Source organism: Kogia breviceps, chromosome 14 (genome assembly GCF_026419965.1).
Source record: "Kogia breviceps isolate mKogBre1 chromosome 14, mKogBre1 haplotype 1, whole genome shotgun sequence".
Classification (NCBI taxonomy): domain Eukaryota; kingdom Metazoa; phylum Chordata; class Mammalia; order Artiodactyla; family Physeteridae; genus Kogia; species Kogia breviceps.
Window position 1 is genome coordinate 15,904,447 of NC_081323.1, and position 20,530 is coordinate 15,924,976.

Sequence of the window (20,530 nt, forward strand, 5' to 3'; positions counted from 1 at the left end):
GGATTATTTGCTCTAGTTCTGTGACAAATCTCCTGGATATATTTATAGGGATTGGACAAGATGAATTTTAAACCCCTCCCCATTTGTGTGTGTGGGGGTTTGTTTTTAAAAAATTTTTATTTATTTATTTATTTATTTTTATACAGCAGGTTCTTATTATCTATTTTTAACATATTAGTGTATATATGTCAATCCCAACTCCCAATTCATCTCCACCTCCCACTCCCCCAACAGTGGTTCTTAACCAGGAATGAGAGTCAGATTTGTCTGAGGACTTTTAAAAAGAATGCAAGTGCCCAAGCCTTCTCCCAGGACAATCTAATTCAGTAGGTTGGAGATGGGTGGGACTCTGGAATCTGTTCATGTTTTTAAGTTCTACAGGTGATTCTTACATGTACCCACCCTTGGTAAGGAACCACCGTAGGGAGCTGTACGGATGAACAGTGGGCTACACTTATGCAGGCAGAACAGCTCGCCAGAACACAGTAGCCACCAGCCTTAGAACAGGATTATGGTGATTTGGCTGGCATTTAACTACAAAGAGTATTGAACTCCCTCTGGCTTCCAGTTTGAGATGCTCTTTCCTCTCCCCTGGAGAGCAGAGCTGGAAAGAAACGTGTGATTTTCCAAAGACCCATCAGAAGTGGCAACAGCAGAACTCTCTGGGGACAGCATTGAGGTGCTCTCAGCTGTGAGTTGTGCAAGCAGGCTGTCTGTCAACCTGCGGGAGGAGTGAGTCAAAACCCAGATGATACGGTCTTCATCTACTGCTTTTTGCTGCATGTCAGCTTGGCAAAGAACCAGCAGTAGAGAACTCTGAGGCTGGGTGTTTCTACCTGGGGGTGAAATGTGGGCAGAGAAGGGCTCTTTAAGACAGAGGGTTGTGAACAAGGAAGGAACCAAGTGTTAAGAACCAGGATCGGGCTTCCCTGGTGGCGCAGCGGTTGAGAATCCGCCTGCCGATGCAGGAGACACGGGTTCATGCCCCGGTCCGGGAAGATCCCACATGCCGCGGGGCAACTAAGCCCGTGAGCCATGGCCGCTGAGCCTGTGCGTCCAGAACCTGTGCTCGCTCCGCAACGGGAGAGGCCACAACAGTGAGAGGCCCGCATACTGCAAAAAAAAAAAAAAAAAAAAAAAGAACCAGGATCAGCTGGGGTGAAGGGAGAGAGGCTTTTCTATCAATTCCTTAAACAAGAACACATCTTCTGCAGCGACTTTAAGTGGCCTAAGTCATCATGGGACTTGGAGTATGACAGATTAGGCTGAAGTCAGATAATAATAGTTGAATGTTCTCAAGTCACTTCTGTGCTTGCTTTTTTGGTGATTTCTATCCTCCTCCTCCCCCGTCTCACACACACACACACACACACACACACACACACACTCACATAACCTCCTGTGCTTGGTGGCTCCTACCTTTCCCAGAATTACTCCGTGTTCCTGTTAACCCTGGGCTCAGTTGGAATTTCCAGTCTTTAGCCTTGGCCACCGCCTCTCGTCGTGGAGATTTATTTGTCCCTTTCATTGTATTTTGGTGGGAACCTCAGTGCTGGTCAGCCCCTTTGCTGTTGACCCAGCCCCAAGAGCTTTCTGAAGTCTGGCCTCCCAGGCTCTTCAGACAACACAGCAAAAGAGAGCTTGGAAAGGGAATTAAAAAAAAAAAAAATCACAATCCTTGAGTATTTCTGAAACACCCTCATTCCAATACAACCAGCAACACTGTGTCTCAGAACTAGAGCGAGGAGGGCAGTCTCGCTGCCCGTCAGAAGAGAGAAAGGGAGTGATCCGTGACCCGTGCTTCTTGCACCGTGTTCTTTCCAGGGTTTTTCCCAGGGTTTGGGGGAAGGGAGGGAATTTGGGGTTGTGCTAGACTCAGATTCGCTTTATCTTCCCAACTCTTGTCTCCAGAACCTCACGTTCTCTCCTCCACTCTCAAAGGCATATGTGAACCCATGCCCTGTTCCTTTCTCTTTAGGTCACCAGATTCCTTTATGGGGTTGGCAGCGGTTCTATAATAGCCCCAGGTCCTGCAGGGGCATGTGAGTGGTGCTGGGGCTGAGATTTGCTAACTTCTAGGCTCTGGGGGATTCTAAGTGCTCCGGGATCGGGTGTTCTGCTGCTCTTCCTCTCTTCTCCCTGCCGGCAGACTCAGGGGACCAGGAGGGTGGAAGGGAGCTCTTACCCAAGAGAAGAAAGGCCACCAAATCTCCCCAGCTGCCCATGCTTAGTTCTCAGCTTCCCTTCCTCTTCCCTCAGACCACTCCCTGAGTCTGAAGCGCTAGCCCAGTTTGAAATACCCCTCCCGCTTTGAAGGAGGCTGGGCCGGCCAGGGGGTTATTTTGGGAGCAGCTTCTGAGATCCAATGGCCTTGTTAGGGCAACACTGACCTTTCCATCCCAGGAGGAGGGCAGGATTGGAGAGGGGCGGGGCAGGGGTGGGGGAATCACAGCCCTGCACACCCACCGGGGGTGGAGGAGAAGGGGGCCAGCAGGGCTTCAGGAATTCAGCCTCCGGCTGGGGGTTGTCACCGAGGGGGAATTTCTCCTCTTTGAAAGGACTGGGGACCCCTCCACCCCACCCCTTTCACTGCACTTCTTAAAGGGATCACACCGTTTTTCCTTTGACTCCATGGAAGCCAGGTTTGGGACACTCCGTGGACACTTTGAACCTCTCCTTCCCACTTCCTTCCCAGCTGGCAGCCTTCCTCTGGCTGAGTGAGTGGGGGCCTCCCAGGCATGGCACTGACCAGCCGACCCAGTGCTGACTTGGCTCCTGGGTTCCTTCAGCCTCGGGTGGCATCTTGCTTACCCCCTCCAGTCCGGGGCGGGGGGGGCCCGCCTTGAGCTGCTTGGAGAGAGTCGCTGGCACCACCACCCCCTATTGCCCTCTCCCCCGAAGCTGGAGGACGGTGAGGTGGTCAGGGGCTACGATGAGATGAGCGGGGGCCGCTTTGACTTTGATGATGGCGGGGCGTACTGCGGGGGCTGGGAGGGGGGAAAGGCCCACGGGCACGGACTGTGCACGGGCCCCAAGGGCCAGGGCGAATACTCGGGCTCCTGGAACTTTGGCTTTGAAGTGGCGGGTGTGTATACCTGGCCCAGCGGAAACACCTTCGAGGGATACTGGAGCCAGGGCAAGCGGCATGGGCTGGGCATAGAGACCAAGGGACGCTGGCTGTACAAGGGCGAGTGGACGCACGGCTTCAAGGGACGCTACGGAACCCGGCAGAGCAGCAGCAGCGGTGCCAAGTATGAGGGCACTTGGAACAATGGCCTGCAGGACGGCTACGGCACAGAGACCTATGCAGATGGAGGTGAGCCCAGCCTGGGGCCTGCGGACCTGGGGGAGGGGCCAGGCAGGGTGAGGAAGATGGGTGGAGGGTGGGAAGATCCAGGGCCAGTACAGCACCAAATCAGAGGTGCCAGGATGTTATCTGCTGTGTGGCTTCGGGCAAGCGGCTCTGCCTCTGTCTGCATCCATTTCCTCGTTAGTAAAGTGGGATCAATAACGGAGCTATTGAGAGGATTGGCAGAAGTGCTTCTAATGCAAGGCCTGCCGTAGAAATACACATTCAGTAAGACACTACTGCTACTGTTGCATGCTAGGTGTACCCTCAGATGTGGAATATGCTCCAGAAGAATTGGTGTCTAATGTCAACTTTGCCATGAAAATTATTTTCAATCAATAGATCATGCAGTGTTCATTCATTCATTCATCCATCCATCCCCCCACCCACTCACCCATCCACCCATCCATCCATCCATCCACCCATCCATCCAAGCATCCTTTCATTCAGTGCATATTCCTGTAGTACCACCTATTCACCAGGCACTGTAAAAAGGGTTCGATATAAAGAGGAACAAGATACATCCCATGGGTTCAAAGATAGGCTTGTGGACAAACAATTATACACAAGTATTCACAGCGTGCTGTGGCAGAAAAGAGAAGTTAGATTTGAGGAGGTCAGGGGATGCTTTTGAGGAGGTGACATCTGAACTGAACCTTGATGGGAAAATTATGTTTGAGAGGCAGATAGAGAATGGCCTCAGGTGCAGGATGGGCTCCTGACTGGGCTACCAACTGGTGAATGTCTGGTGAGGGCTCGCCCTCGAATGCATCTGGATGTTAACAGGTTGTGTCCCTGGAGTTTCTATGGTGGCCACGCAACCCTGGCTGGAATTGAACAAAATCTGGCTCCACGTTTCCTAATTTGGTGACCTTGAGCAGTCTGCGGAACCTCTGCAATTCAGTGCAATTAAGTTCACCAGATGTTTATGCCGGACACGACACTGCACACTGGGGACAAGCAGAGAGCAAGCTTCAGATTCTCCAATTACCAGATGGAGATAATCCTTGCATGCTAGCTGGGCGTCAGTTACCCATGCAAAGCGGTGCAAGTACGCATGTGCTGAAAGTTCCTTCCTTCTTTCCCCTCCCCAAACCACGGTCTGTGTGTATTGGGGGCCTGGATGTGAGTCGCAGGGACACACATTTCTGGGAAACTAGAGGCCGATGTCCCAATATGTCTAAAACAGGGGAAACCCATTCATTCATTCATGGATCACCAAGTATGTGTCAGGCACCCTCCCACAGCGAGTCCTAGGGGCCAGGGCAGTGAGCAAGCAAAGTCCTCAGGGACTTCCCTGTCTAGTGAAAAAGACAGAAATAAACAGGAAAACAAACGCATATGCAATTTCCAGAAGTTACTGGTGTTATGAAAAAAATAGCAGAGAAGGAAAAGGGTGATGTTTTTGGATGGGGGGTTCTTGAGAAGTAGGGTGGAGAGGACTTGAGAGGGAGGGAAGGCCCCAGGCAGAGGGAATGGTGACTGCAAAAGCTCTGCGGCAGGACTGGGCTTGGCATGGGTGAAGAGCAGCGAGAACACCGGAGCGGCGGGGTCCGCATGAATGAGGGGGACAGGCCGCGCTGATGGGGCTGCCGCTGGAGTTGCAGGCATGGGCCAGGTCACACAGACTTGCAGGGCCTTGGGTTTTAGCCTACGTGTGTCCAGGAGCCTAGGAAGGTGTGTCATCGGAAGGCCTGCCTCCCTGGTTTGTCAGAAGCCCAGACTCTCCTCCCGAATGAGACAGCCCCACATCCAGGGGGCCTGGAAACCTCACAGATCCTCTCCCACGAGTGCAAGCCTCCCAAATTAGATGTGGCCACTGCTTCGGAAAATCTCTTTAATCAACCTGTCATCAGTTCTCCCAGGGGTTGTTAAGGACCTGCCCTTTGCCCCATCCTGGACAGTGTTGAGGGGAATGTGGACAAATAAGATCCTGTGATTAGGTACCATTGGGAGTCAGGCAACCCTGGATTATTACCCTCCCCCTATCATATTATTTCATCTCTTGGAGCTTTAGTTTCCTCATCCCGAAAATGGACTTATACTAATCTCTCCTAAGATTTCTCATGCGATAAATGTGTAGTTGCCATTATTACTATGAACTATCATCAATTCATTCAATAAATATTTACTGAGTGACTATTAAGAAGCCAGTGCTACACTACACTGAGTGGGTGGTGGGCGGGTGGTGAGGAGAGTGTAGAAATGAACAGGATGGGAAAGGTGCCTGCCTTCCAGAGAATCTAAGAAAAAATTGTGTTGGGTGCCAAGCAGGGATGTGCCAGGGACTAAGGGAGCAAGAAACAGGCAGCTAACCAGACTGAGGCAATCAGGGAGGCTTCCTGGAATAAGTGGCAAGTGGAGCTCTGAAGTACCAGATTGAACCAGGTGACAAGGGTGGAGGACGCATGCTCCAGGTGGAGAGAACAGTGTACATAGGCTCTGAGGTCCAAAGCTTGCCATCCAGCGGATATCAACATGAAACTTTAATCTTATCCCCAGTTTTGAGAAGTATTGAGCTAAGCGATAACATGTCCCCTTTCCTCCACTCCCTACCTTACCTTGCAGTCCAATGTTACAGGTGTCTGCCTGCTCCAAACCAAAGAGTAGATTTCCAAATTGGAGGTGTTGACTCATTGGCAAAATCAATTTATTGGGTCATGACCTGCATTTTAAAAAATGAAAGAATAGAATAGAAAATATCAAAGTGTTTCATAGAGAATGAGATAAAGTATTGTTTCCTGAAATGTTTGTTCAGTTGGAGGTATATGTATATATATTGTGTGTGTATTAAAACGTCTGTGTTTCTACATTGATGACTACTGTCTACTAATATCTCCACACAAAGTACTTAATCAAGAATAAAAGATTGGGCTTCCCTGGTGGCGCAGTGGTTGAGAGCCCGCCTGCCGATGCAGGGGACACGGGTTCGTGCCCCGGTCCGGGAAGATCCCACATGCCGCAGAGCGGCTGGGCCCATGAGCCATGGCCGCTGGGCCTGTGCGTCTGGAGCCTGTGCTCCACAACGGGAGAGTCCACAACAGTGAGAGGCCCGCGTACCACAAAAAAAAAAAAAAAGAATAAAAGATGGTCCTTTAAATTAAATTCAACAATATAGAAAATTCGTACATTATCATTTTTATGATTTCATGGTAGAAAAAGAATGTGTTTATGTGTGTGTCATGATTCAAACATATATATTTTTTACTGCAGGTCACGGTCAAAAAAGTATGAATATCACTGTTCTAAAGTGACTTGACCTGGCATCTTCCTGGAAGCCCCTGCCACTCCTAAATCCACAGACCTTCTCTCTTCCTCATGCTTGTTGCTTTGGCTGGAAGTTAAGCTCCAATTCTTTGGTGGGAAGGGTAAGGTGGTCAAGGCAAAGGAGCTCCAGCCTCCCAAACTCTGCCCTAAGCCTCCTGGCCCCCCTCCCCCGCCTATAGCCCCACATTCCTCCCCTGGCCATATATAGCAAAGCTAAAAATAGCTGCTGACTTAAAAGCCCAAAGCCAGCATACACCCGGTCCTTAAGTAGTAACGTGCTGTCTGGCGGTTTCCACCCCAGAGACCCACAGACTAGAAGGGCCACTGGTGATCTTTGCTTTCCTCGGATCTTGACCTGGGCCTGAGCCTTGGCCTCAGAGGCCCATAAATGGTCTGAAACTGCAGGCAAGATGTGCGCATATGTGCGTGGACTATCTGTGTTTTTCTGGGAGGTATTTCCTCAAAGAGCCATCAGATTCTCCAAGTAATCTGGTGCTCAGATAAATTCCAGAACCATGGGTAGTCTAATAATCCCCTCCCCAAAATGTGCAGTAGGAAAAACCAAGCCCAAGGTTGCCTTTTTTTCATGAAGTTAATAATAATAATAGTTAACATTTTTGGAGTAGGAACGATGTGCCAGGTGCTGATCTTGGTACGTGGCATGTGTTGTGTTATTTAAACTTTCACAATAATCTTACGGAGAAGTACTATTATTACCCCTCTTTTATAGAAGAGGAAACTGAGACAGATAGTAAGTATTCTCTCATGGTCCTCTAGCTGATAAGAGGCAGAGATGGAATTTGATCATTGTAAGTGATAATTAAATATTTTATACATATTATGAATCAGTTTTTTAATAAATGACAGACAACTATACAAAATAATCAGGACTGGCTACATAATTTGGGGGACACAGTGCAAAATGAAAATGTGGGCCCCTTCTTCAAAATCAGTAAGAATTTCAAGATGGTGGCAAGAGAGCATTAAGCCAAGTTCAGGACCCTTCGGAGCAGAGTCCTGTGTGACTACACCGGTTAAACGCCCGTGAAGCTGGCCGTGACAGTAGTAACAATGGTCTTGACCATTTGTTGAGTGTTTACTAGTTTTTATCAGGCTCTGTGACAATAGTAATAACTGTCTCTACCATTTACAGAGTCTTTACTAGTCTTTATCTCTCAGGCTCTGTGCTAAGAATCTACATTCATTATATTAGTGAGGTTTATTTTTTTTTCTTAACATAATTTTATATATATATAATTTTTATTAGTTATCCATTTTATACATATCAGTGTATACATGTCAATCCCAATCTCCCAGTTCATCCCACCACCACCCTACCCTCCCATCCCCGCTTTCCCCCTTTGGTGTCCATGTGTTTGTTCTCTACATCTGTGTCTCTATTTCTGCCCTGCAAACCGGTTCATCTGTACCATTTTTCTAGATTCCGCATATATGCATTAATATATGATATTTGGTTTTCTCTTTCTGACTTACTTCACTCTGTATGACAGACTCTAGGTCCATCCGTATCTCTACAAATGACCCAATTTCGTTCCTTTTTATGGCTGAGTAATATTCCATTGTATATATGTACCACATCTTCTTTATCCATTCATCTGTCGATGGGCATTTAGGTTGCTTCCACGACCTGGCTATTGTAAATAGTGCTGCAACGAACATTGGGGTGCATGTGTCTTTTTGAATTATGGTTTTCTCTGGGTATATGCCCAGTAGTGGGTCTTTTAAAAAAATATTTATTGGGGTATAGTTGATTTATAATGTTGTGTTAGTTTTAGGTGTACAGCAAAGTGAATCAGTTATACATATACATATATCCACCCTTTTTTTAAAGATTCCTTTCCCATATAGTCCATTACAGACTATACATAATCTGTAATACAGAGCACTGAGTAGAGTTCCCTGTGCTTTACAGCAGGTTCTTATTAGTTATCTATTTTATATATAGTAGTGTGTATATGTCAATCCCAGTCTCCCAATTTATTATTGAGGCTTCTTAACAACTCTCTCATCTACTACACTAGCGGCTTTCAAATTTTTATGACTACAACCCACTTTAAGATATGTATTTCTCATTGTAATTCTAGGCACACACACAAAAACATAAAACTGAAGCAAATCATCATGAAACAATATTTCTCTTCCTATATGCTGTACTTGCTATTTTCTCTTTTATGAGATATTATTGATAGAATAATTGTTCTCTCTCATTGAGAGAATTAAATGATGCACTAATATACGTAAAATACTTAGAACAGTGTTAGGCATGTGGTTAGTGCTCTTATTATTATTATTAAATACTGAAAAAATGATATTTTTATGTTTAAGTATGAGACCTGGGTCAAAAACACAGCCTTCTATGCTCTGGATACAGATTTCTTTATCCTTCCCAAAGGTGATGACTTAAGCTCATTTTAGCCCAATTGACTCTGAATATGGGAGCTAAATGAATTTGCCAGGCTAGAGGCCTGAGTAATACCTGATGTCCCATTATCTGGGCTTGTGATATGGGTTCCTTGAAGCTACTTAACCTCCATATTTCTTTACATATTTGCTCTGCAAAAGAATATCGTTTCTATTGATCTATGTGTCTATCTTTGTGCCAATATCACACTGCCTTGGTTCGTGGAGCTTTAAAACAAGTTTTTGTTTGTTTGTTTTTTTGCAGTACGTGGGCCTCTCACTGTTGTGGCCTCTCCCGTTGCGGAGCACAGGCTCCGGACGCGCAGGCCCAGCGGCCATGGCTCACGGGCCCAGCCGCTCCGCGGCATGTGGGATCCTCCCAGACCGGGGCACGATCCCGTGTCCCCTGTGTCGGCAGGCGGACTCTCAACCACTGCGCCACCAGGGAAGCCCTAAAACAAGTTTTTAAATCAGAATAAATCCTCCAACTTTGCTCTCCTGTTCAAGACTTTCAGTTATTCTAGATCATTTCCATTTCTATATATATGATAAAATCAGGTTGTCAATTTCTACTAAAAAAGCCTGATGGAAATTTGATTTAAAATGCATTTGATGGGGCTTTCCTGGTGGCACGGTGGTTGAGAGTTCGCCTGCCGATGCAGGGCACACGGGTTCGTGCCCTGGTCCGGGAAGATCCCACATGCCGCGGAGCGGCTGGGCCCGTGAGCCATGGCCGCTGAGCCTGCGCGTCCGGAGCCTGTGCTCCAGAACGGGAGAGGCCACAACAGGCCCGCGTACCACAAAAAAAAAAAAAAAAAAAAATGCATTTGATGGATTATGCTGAAGTATATTCAGCACAACTTCACAATTAAGATAAGCATAAGAAGCAAAGGCAATTTGTAAAGAAGTGACTGTATTATCTCTTCACTAGAGAATTTAAGAGACCATCCATATAGGTCTATGGAAACTGTCTTGTTGCTTTTTAAATTCTCTTTTTCCATTTTCTTGGATCCTAGTTAGTTTTCTAACAATTTTCTGCATTGTTCATATTGATGCATTCATTACATTCATTTATTGTGTAATTATGAGTAAACTAATTACAGAAAAAATGCATTTGATCTACACATCAGTTTGGAGAGAATGGACATCTGAACAGCAGTGAGCCTTCCAATCATGGACATGGTATATATCCCTATTTATTTAGGTCTTCTTTAATTTTGTTCAGCAAAGTTTTAGAGTTTTCAATGTCTTGCACTATTTTTTTTTTGGTAAGATTAACAAGTATTTTATTTTTTTATGATATTATAAATGGCATTTTAAATTTCATTGTTCCAATTTTTCACTGCTTTTTCAATCCTTTCACCCTGCTAAATTAATTTCTTAGTTTTGGTGGGATTTTTTTTTTGGGGGGGGGGTTGTTCTCTTCAGATTTAAAAAGAATGTCTTTTAATTTAGAATTTCTTGATTGCTATTAAAATTCAAGTGTAGAAGTCCTAAGAGAATCTGATGGGACTAAAGGAAGCCTGTGTTACTTAAACACTTGGGGCGTAGAGTAGCCAGATCTGGGTCCAAATCCCAGTAGGGCCACTTCTTAATTCTACAAACATAAGCATATCACCTGAGCTCTTTCACCTTCCATTTCCTTTTTGCCATTAGGGATGTCAAAATCTCCCTCAAAATGCGACTGAAACAATGAAATGAGATAAAACAGAAAAAGGACTTAGCAGGATGCCTGGCACAGAGGAAATGCTGAAACATATATTCTCTTTTCTGTGTTTCTTTCACAGTCCAAAGGGCAAACTAATTCAGGATGGCCTGAACCACAGCTGCCTCCGTTTGGGGAAGAATATTTCAGTACAAAACCTAGGTTTTGATTTTGGAGCACTTAATAAGCCAAGACTTTGCTTAGTTCTGCCTTGGGTCCTGCCAGTGTAAATGGAACCCAAGTCAGGCATGATTCCATTTCGAATGTAGAATCAGCATAATTTAACCTCATCTTGAGAATCTCATGTCCCAGTTCACAGCCAGGGGTCAGCATGATAGTTGTCTGGGCTGCTGTCACAGCAGCTTCTTGGCATTTATCCGGGACTCCAGGGGAGCAGAGTGGACCCTCAGTAAGACAGGGAAGTGGATGTCACTAGTCCTCCTCTCTGCAGCCTTGTTTTCTGGGATGCATGTGTCCAGTTGGCCAAATCTCCCCAGACGTACCCCTGTCCAAGGCCAGGACCTTGGCATTCATCGAGCTGGCTTGCTTCCAGGGCCTGCTAATTTCATGTCCCCGGCAGCTGTTGCCTGGACCAGCCCTGGCTGCCACACCTTTGTGAGGAATGTCCAGTCTCACTTTCTAAGGGCCCTGGTTGAGGATGGGGTGTGGGGTGAGGGAGACAGGCTTGCTTCCTGCCATAGACCAGAGGGCCGCCCCTGTTCTCTCCTTTCCTTTGCCAAGCCAAAGCCACAGAGTAGGTGGGCTTTGGGTCTGGTCAAGACCAAGGCCTCTACTTCTGCATAACTGGGAGTCGACTGACCCGGACCCGCCTGGCAGAATCCACTGGGCGATCCAGGGGCAGAGTGGGAACTCCAGAAGCCTCTCCCCCTAGGCGAGTAGTGAGCACCTTGTGCCTGGAGGTTTTCAAGCAGGCGCTGCTGACCATTGTTTGAACCGTGTAGAACGGGGGCCACACCCCGAGGCCTGAGGGTGGGCCGCAACCTGCAGGAAGTGCTCTGTGTGGCTCGCACAATGTTTTTCTTATTTTTAATTAAATTTGAATCCTTTGTGAATACCATCTTAACAAAGTGATCAAATTTCACATCATTGATGACAGGACAACCAGACAATGGGGTCCTTTGTTGGGATGTACAGAGAAGGACACGACATCCCCTATAAAATATTCCTGCAGGGAAGGTGTGGATACAGGTTAGTTCACGCAGGGCCCGGTAGGCCATTGTAAGAATCTGGCTTTTACCCTGAGAAAAATGCGGGCTATAAAAGTGACATGCGGGCTTCCCTGGTGGTGCAGTGGTTGAGAGTCCGCCTGCCGATGCAGGGGACACGGGTTCGTGCCCCGGTCCGGGAGGATCCCACGTGCCGCGGAGCGGCTGGGCCCGTGAGCCATGGCCGCTGAGCCTGCGCGTCCGGAGCCTGTGCCCCGCAACTGGAGAGGCCACACGACAGTGAGAGGCCCGTGTACCGCAAAAAAAAAAAAAAAAGTGACATGCTCTGACTTTGTTTAAAGGGCTTGCTTTGGCTACTGTGTTCAGAGACGGTTTAGGGGCAAGGATATGGTGCGGAAAGGGTAGAAGGTGAGGAAAGGGGAGATCAATTAGTGTGTCTATTGCAATGACACAGCTGAGACATGACGGTGGTTTGGACCTCCAACCTGGATCAGCAGAGGTGGGGAGAAGTGGTTGAACTCTGGGTCTATTTTGAACCTGGAGCCGAAAGATTGGGCTGATAGATTGCATGGGGGAGTGAGAGAAAGAAGAGTCAAGGAAGGTTCTAAGGCTTTGGCCTGAGCCACAAAGGATGGCATTGGCCTGAGCTAAGATGGGGGTGAGGGTTTGAAGAGGGAAGGTCGGGAGCTCGGTGCTGTATACTGAGAGTGAGCAAAGCCCGATAAACACGGCACGTGGGCGTGAGGGTTGTGGGCCGTCGGGCACACAGACAGGGAGCCCTGAGCAACCAGTGGGGGGTCTGAGCCCAGGCCGTCTCCCCTTGATCCCTTTCCTCCCCCACACTCAATTATTTCTGGCTTCCAAGGCCCTCAGTGTTGCTGGGCTGACCCAGGGCCTGGCAAAGATGCTTTCCCCCAGGCCCCAGGATTGGCAGCATCCCCTCAGTGTCACCTGATTAATCCCCTGTTGGTGATCCTGGGAAACCAGAGACAGTGGAGCTTTGATGGGAGGTAGCATTTGGGGGCCACGGGGAGGGACTTCAGGACCACCTTGCAGGCGAGCCAGAGAGCAAGGCCTTGGGATTGTTACAGGAAAAATGGAATACCATCTATATGCTCACCCAAAGGGACTGTTCAATTAATTCATAAGACCATGCCAGGAAGTACAAAAACCATTAAAAAGACAGAGGCAGAACTATATGTCAATTAAAAAAAAATGTTTAAAAAGAGAGAGAGAGAGGGGGAGGGAGGGAGGGAGGGAGAGAGGGAGAGAAAAGACAGAAACAGGGACTTTCCTCGTGGTCCAGTGGTTAAGACTCTGAGCTTCCACTGCAGGGAGCGTGGGTTCGAGCCCTGGTCGGGGAACTAAGATTCCTGTATGCTGCACGGCACAGCCGGGGGAGGGGAAGGACAGAGACAGACCCACCTATACTCGTATGGAAAGGAATCTAAGGCATTTTAAGCAAACAAGGGCCACTGGACAAATATTTACTGAGGGGGAGAGTGTTAGCGTGGGGAGTAGCTAATCTTTTAGTTCACTTGTGATAATATAGGCTTGTAAATAGGGAGAAAAAGTCCTGGGAGGACTGCAATTGTTTATAGTGATTACCTCTGGGGAGACAATACAAGAGTGTTTTATTTTAAATACTTCTCTGTTGCTTGAATTTTATGCAATGGGCATGTGCAACTTTGTAAGTTTTTCAGAAGTGCTCTCCCCCCAACACATAAACGTTTATATGCTGACATGCTAAGAAGCCTTCAGGGTACAAAGAGAGTTTGGGGGCTCTAAGCAGAGTCCCCCAGAACCTAGGCTCAGATCCCAAATGAGTTCCCTTCATTCTGCCCCACTCTGGGGTATTCAGCTCTTCAAGCCAAAGCCAGGATTGAAAGGGCAAGCAAGGCAGGTGATCTGTTCTTTAGTCCCAGCTGAGCTACTGCCTGGCTGTGTGGCTTTGGGTAGGTCCCTGTACCACTCTGTGCCTAAGCTTCCTACCCTGTATAATGAGGGGCTGAACCACCCTTACTCCTGGAGATAAGTCGATTTCTCTCACATGCAACATCAGCTACTTGACTGTGGCTGCCCGGAGAGGTGGTGAGGGGAGACTGCTCTGCCTTATTAGGGTTCAGCATCATGATCGATTGACAATTTCTGTTGTGGATGCAGGATGGGGAAGAGGTAGCCCATGTGACAGATGACTTGTTGCCTTGGACTAGATGGTCTTCCAGGTCCATTCCAGCTGTGCCTTTCTTGGGATTGAAATATTCTCACTCACCCCCGAGTTGAGGTTGTCTATGACCCTGTTGTGCATGTGTGGATATCGGGAACGCGACAGTCTGTATTAGCTACGGGGCGCTGGCATCAGCTCCTACTGGTGCATGACAGCCCATTGTTAAGTTTTCAGGAATTTTGCAAGCTGGCTGTTCGACCGCTGGTAGCTTGACTGGCCAGGGTGGGAATATTTAGATGATGGAAATTGGCCGACGCGATGAATCAGGGTTGTTTGTTTTTCCAAAGACCTGTTTTACCAGCATACCAGGAACAATGTGCTAATACGAAATGCCCTTCTCTCCTTCCCACCCAAATTTAGGGCAACCAACCTTCCCGGTTTGCCTGGGAACTGTCCTGGTTTTAGTACTGAAACTATTAAAGTTTCTCGGGAAACCCCTCAATCTCAGGCAAACGGGGATGACGGGTCACCCTGCAATCCTTTCCCGAGAAGGGAAGGGAGCCAACACTTATTGAGAGTCTGAGGTCTCTGCTAGATAACTCACATGACACTCACAGCAACCCTGCAAGGAAAATTGCTTTGCTTCTTTTGCTGAGCAGAGATAGACTCAAAAAGAACTTGTCCGAGGCCATGTACTCATGTACTCATTTGACAGTATCTGCTGGATGCCCTCTCTGGGCCAGTCATCACATTGAGGGCTGGAGATGCTGTGGTGAGCAAGGCAGTTTTGGTCCCTGCCCTCAGGAGCGTGCATTCTAACAGCAGAGACCAGCACTGGACAGTTATTTAATGACAACATGGAATAAATAATTTGAAGGGCAAGTAGAAGGGTTTATGAGCTGATAATGGGTGAGCCTAGTCTGGTCGGGTAATCAGAGAAGGCTTCCTTGAGGAAGTGATCTTAGCCTTGAGGCTGAGATCTAAAGGATGGGTGATGAGGAACCACACGGTGCCGGACAAGAGGAATATTGAGTGCAAAGGCTTGGAGGTGGGGACGGAGCATGCTGTGTTCAAGAAAAGGTGGGAGCCCCGAGACTGGGAGAGAGAGTGGGGTACGTGAGGCTGGAGGGTTGACAGGGCCCAAGCCAAGAGGGCTTCGTGGGTCACAATGAGGAGTTTGAATTTCATTCTTACAGCAGATGCTGTGGGACACCCTCAGACACCCTGCAGGAGCAGGGCCCTCTTTTCCCCAGCTGCCGGGAGTTTGGGCTGCTGATGGCTCATAGCTGGCCATGAGGAGGTGCCTCCCTCTGGGGGTAACCCATAGTTAAGGACTAGTTGATACAGGAGTACAAAGACCGAGCCTCCTTGCTTTGACTTTGGACAACTCTCAAGGGCCATACCAGCTCCAGAGATCCCCATGGGATCCAGTGAGGCTTTAGCTGCAGCTGGTCAACTTCTTCCACTCCTCGAAGGCTGCTTCCTTCCTTACGGCTCTTTGTCCCGAGAGCCCTCCTCCCCAAATCACCCACACGCCATCTCAGTCTCAGAATATGTTTCCTAGGGGACAATCCTCCCTCAGGGTACTGGGAAGCCGTCGCAAAGTTTTAAGTGTGGGTAACCTGATCACATCTGCATCTTACAAAGGAGATGACTCCGGCGGCAGCGAAGGGTGGATTGAAGTGGGTATCTGGGGAGGCAAAGACCAGGGCAGACGCTACCGTAGTCAACCGGGGAATATTGGCACAGCCCTGCGCTAGATGGAAGGGGTGGAGATAAAGGGAAGTGGGGAGAGATTAAAGAGATATCCAGAGTCAGGTCTGTGTCCAAAGCCCACGCAATTTCCATTATTCTTTGCTGCTCCCAGAGATGTCTCAGGTTTGACTTGCTCTCTCTGGGACACGGGACCCATGGCCTTCATCAAGGTGGGATGGGTCTCCTGTAGTCAAGAGCACCTATGTGGCTGTCCATGGCATGGGCATGTGTGTTCACCACAGAGTGCACTCCTGCTTTACCTCATCTGACTTTGGGGGCCTGGACAAGAGCCATGACCCTTGGCCTCTTCTGGTGCTCACTTCCCTACCTGCCATGCTTTATCTTAAACCCTGTCTGAAATCTGTTGATGATGCTTCCATGGTCCTGCCCAAATATCTTGAACTAACTTCTAAGACTACGTGAGAGGACTTGGAGAAGGATCAGATATGGCTGTTGGACCAAACAGACAATATATAGACAAGATAGTGGCCATAGGTGGTAAGAAGTGATGAGAGTTTGGAGGAAGGAAGGTGGCCTGGGTAGGTTTCTGAAGGAGGTGGCTTTGAAAGTAGGCTTTGGGGGATTTGGGGAGGAAAACTGAGAAGGTGAGCTGGGACCAGGTCATGAAGACACTGAACTGTCAGGTAAGGACTTCCATGGGCAGTGGGGACCCCTGGAGAGGAGCTACTCCTGATTACTTTCTCTCCATCTCTGTTCAGTCCCCTAGGGACACTGACAGTTGGACCTCAAACAGTTTCCTAGGAAGAGGCAGGTGTCACCGGCCAGACGGGATGGTGTTCTCAGTATTCATTCTGTATTTGGAGGCAGAATCCATGGTCTGACCCACAGGTGTCTTCTCTGTCTCCCCTTGGGTTTCTGAAACGGTCATGCTTTCTTCCGAGCTGAGGTTTGGGTGAGGGTTTCTGAACCTTTCACGTGTAAGGGGTATTCTGACGTTCTTGGAGGTACAGAGGAGAAAGCACTGGCCAGGAAGCTTGGCTGTGTTCACCAACAACTGCTACACTGGTGTGATCATGAGCAAGTTATTTACATTTTTAGTGTCAGTTTTTCCCACTGTAAAATCAGAATGCTAATACTTGTATCTGTTTGGATATTTTTTTCTGTCTGCAAGTAACAGAAAACCCTAACTCCAGAAGACCTAAACTAGCCCTTTCCAACAAAAATATAACATGGGCTCCAAACGTAATTTAAAATTTTCCAGTAGCCATATTTAAAAAGGTGAAATGAATTTTTTTTTTTTTTTTGTGGTACGTGGGCCTCTCACCGCTGCAGCCTCTCCTGCTGCGGAGCACAGGCTCCGGACGCACAGGCCCAGCGGCCTCGGCTCACGGGCCCAGCCGCTCCACGGCACGCGGGACCCTCCTGGATCGGGGCACGAATCCGCGTCCCCCGCACTGGCAGGCGGACTCCCAACCACTGCGCCACCAGGGAAGCCCTGAAATGAATTTTAATCACATCTTTTATTTAACCCATTACCCAAAATATTATAATTTCCACATGTAATCAATATGTAATTATTAGTGAGATATTTTACATTCTTTTTTGTACTAAATCTTTTTTTTTCATTTATTTATTTATTCATTGGCTACACTGGGTCTTCGTTGCTGTGCGCTGGCTTTCCTAGTTGTGGCGAGCAGGGGCTGCTCTTTGTTGAGGTGCGCAGGCTTCTCATTACAGAGGCTTCTCTTGTTGTGGAGCACGGGCTCTAGAGCACAGGCCCAGTAGTTGTGGCACATGGGCTTAGTTGCTCTGCAGCTTCTGGGATCTTCCCAGACTAGGGCTCAAACCTGTGTTGCCTGCATGGGGAGGCAGATTCTTAACCACTGCACTACCAGGGAAGTCCCTGTAACTAAAACTTTTAAATTCAGTGTTCAATAACCACATGCATCTAATGGCTACAATATTGGACAGCACAGACCTTGTTTAATAAGGATATTTCTAATCACACATAAACAAGAATCCAGAGGTAGGGAAGTCTCAGGACTGGTTAATTTGGAGGCACAACAGCATCAGCAAGAACCCAGGTTCCGGCTACCTTTTTGCTCTGCCATCCACAGAGTGTGTTTTGTTCTCAGCTAGTTCCCCTCATGGTCCCAATATGGCTGCCACAGCTCCAGGAGTCATGTCCACATGCAACAACATCCAGCAGAAAAAGAGGGTATGTTTCTCCACAAGTATCTCTTGAGAAGAACTAAGAACTCTTTCTTGTCTCCCTTGCCCCATGCCTTTTGCTGACTTACCTCAGGTTTCAGTGCCAGAGTTCATCACATGTTCATATGTTCATGTCTAATCCAATCAATGGCAAGGTGGATAGACTTGAATGCCTGGCTTTTTTTTTGGCTGTGCCTTGCAGCTTGCAGGATCTTAGTTCCCCTACCAGGGACTGAACCCGGGCCCTGGCAGTGAAAGCACCGAGTCCTAACCACTGGACCGCCAGGGAATTCCCGAATGCCTGGCTTAGAGCAATCAGGATTTGCCCCTGGATTGGAGACCTTCCTCTGAGTTACATGGGAGGAATACTGGACCCTGGGACAAAAATTAAATCTCTGTTAGCAAAGAGGACAATTGTTGTTGGGTAAGCAACAACCAACAGTAGCTGTACCATAATACCTGCTCCTCTGACCCCACCAGGTTAAACTGATGTGAGCCTTATGGTCATTTCCCAAAGTGGGTTCCATGCAATACTAATCCTGACAGGTGTTCTGCAAGAAGGGTCTTCTGATTAACTAGTCACACCTCACGGAGACTCAGTCCCCAGGAGCACTTTAGGGGTTCTGACAAACTCCCACAGGCAGGAGAACTCTCATTTCATTTAACCTCCTCAAACTGTCTTGACTTCAGAATTGTTTTTCTTTTTTCCCATGATAAAATACATTAACACCAGTTTTGCAAAACACATTTTTGGAGATTCTGCCTTAATGGATTATTAAGTTATACAGCCAGGAAAATTTTCCACAGGCTATACACCTCCAGTTTGGCCTCCTATGGTCAGAACTGGATGAGCAGTACCTACCACATTGGGAAGATTCCTAAAGACCAGGTAGTGGATAGAGGCCCCAGTGACTCAGGCCACAGGCGTCCTTTTCCTGAGAAGGAATGAAAAGTGAAGTTTTGCCCTGACTAAACTCATCCAAAACTTGGATTCACACCCTATGGGAAAGTCGCACATCAGGGTGCTGGCGTATGGTTACTTGCTTATTTTCCTTGACTTAGTTTTGATTACCCTTTTGGTGTCTTCCTTCCTTTGCTTTCTCTTTGTCAAAGCAAATGTGTTCACAGTGACGTTTAAAACCGTAGAAGCCCTCTTATCTGATGTCATCAATACCAAATGCAAGCTGGTTAATTGAATGTTAGTAAGATCAGAGAAAGATTTTTAAAATTATTTCTATATCTTATGACATTTATTTTAATTTCTATCACATTTACATATAGTGTATAGATATTCAGTCTTTTTCATTCACTAATCTTTCGATGGCAAAGCCTTTTTTTTGCGGGGGAGAGAGACTGTGCTTCGCGGCTTGTGGGATCTTAGTTCCCCGACCAGGGATCGAACCCGGGCCCTAGGCAGTGAAAGCACAGAGTCCTGACCACTGGACAGCCAGGGAATTCCCGGCAAAGCCTTTTTTTTGATGGCAGTGGAGTTTCTCATTGTCTGTCTTCCATTCCTGTAACGTATCATCTATAATTTCCAGTTTCTGTTGGTTTCTTTAAAATGGAGCAAGAAATGAAAGACACTGCAAAGTCGTCCGAGTGTAGAAAACGTCTAGATTTTTATAATTTTGTTCCAACCTTTTATAGTTATCCCATTCATACCAAATTTGAGAGCGATTTTTAAGGAACTGTCTCCCTATGAACATCCAAAAACATTCAGCTTGTTTTCGGAGAAGACAGACTCTTTTTCTGTACACTCATAGTCCATTGGTTTAGAGAACAAATATTAATAAATAACAAAATTTCAATAATGAGTACAATGGAGGTAAACAGGTTTAGGACCAGTCTTAAATAAACACACAGTTCCGCATGTGGGAACAGAGGCGTGGATTTGCTGGAGCATAGGCTGCTGGCCAGGCACATCAGGGTGCTAAGGGCATCATTTAGCAGGTTTTACAAGAGAGGAACAGAGCATGTTGGCTAACCGTAGGTCAGTGGAAAACTTTTACAAGATGCATGTTAGAATCATCTGAGATGCTTTCCAGTATCCACATCAAGTAAGTCATAATCTCTGGCCCTGGGGAGTGGATCTGAAACTATAGATGTGGCTTCCAGAAACTCCTCCATCCTGTGTGTTTAGAGGGTGTGGAGGCAGGTCTCACTGATGAGCAGACCCCAAATGTTCTTCTTCTCAAGGACAGAAGTTCTGAGGCCTGACTCAGGGCTGTTCCCAAACCAGCGAAAGCTGGGCATTCCAGGCCACAAGCCCGCTTTCTTACCAGCACACACACCTAAGCAGAAAACCAGAGCTGGTCTCATTCTCTCCCTCTGAGTTCTCTCTGTCCTCCCTGGCTCCTCTTCATCTTCCCAGTTAATCCCAGTTAATCCTTTGCCAGCTTTTCTGAGCAAAGACTCTGGCCTGCCAAAAAGCTAGCCTTTATTGAGCACTTGCTGTGTGCTAGCTGCCTCACATAGAGTTCACTTAATCTTTGGTCAACCAACCCTCC

General features: G+C 47.5%; 1 protein-coding gene and 1 long non-coding RNA gene across 2 annotated transcripts in view; one reads left to right on the forward strand and one right to left on the reverse strand.

Moving 5' to 3' along the window:
- Positions 1-1,054: 1,054 nt before the first annotated feature.
- On the reverse strand, positions 1,055-2,270 carry LOC136792615 (uncharacterized). Its single transcript, XR_010836669.1, has 3 exons — positions 2,186-2,270; positions 1,420-1,640; positions 1,055-1,113 (listed from the first exon to the last, which is right to left on the reverse strand). It is a non-coding gene; the product is annotated as an uncharacterized lncRNA (long non-coding RNA).
- A 194-nt stretch (positions 2,271-2,464) lies between these two features.
- The window catches only part of JPH2 (junctophilin 2), a 64,959-nt gene continuing 46,893 nt past the window's right edge, over positions 2,465-20,530 (forward strand). The window contains exon 1 of the mRNA XM_059037761.2: positions 2,465-3,316. Within this exon, the coding sequence (XP_058893744.1) occupies positions 2,938-3,316 (379 nt within the window). The 5' untranslated portion in view covers positions 2,465-2,937. The remainder of the gene's footprint in view (positions 3,317-20,530) is intronic.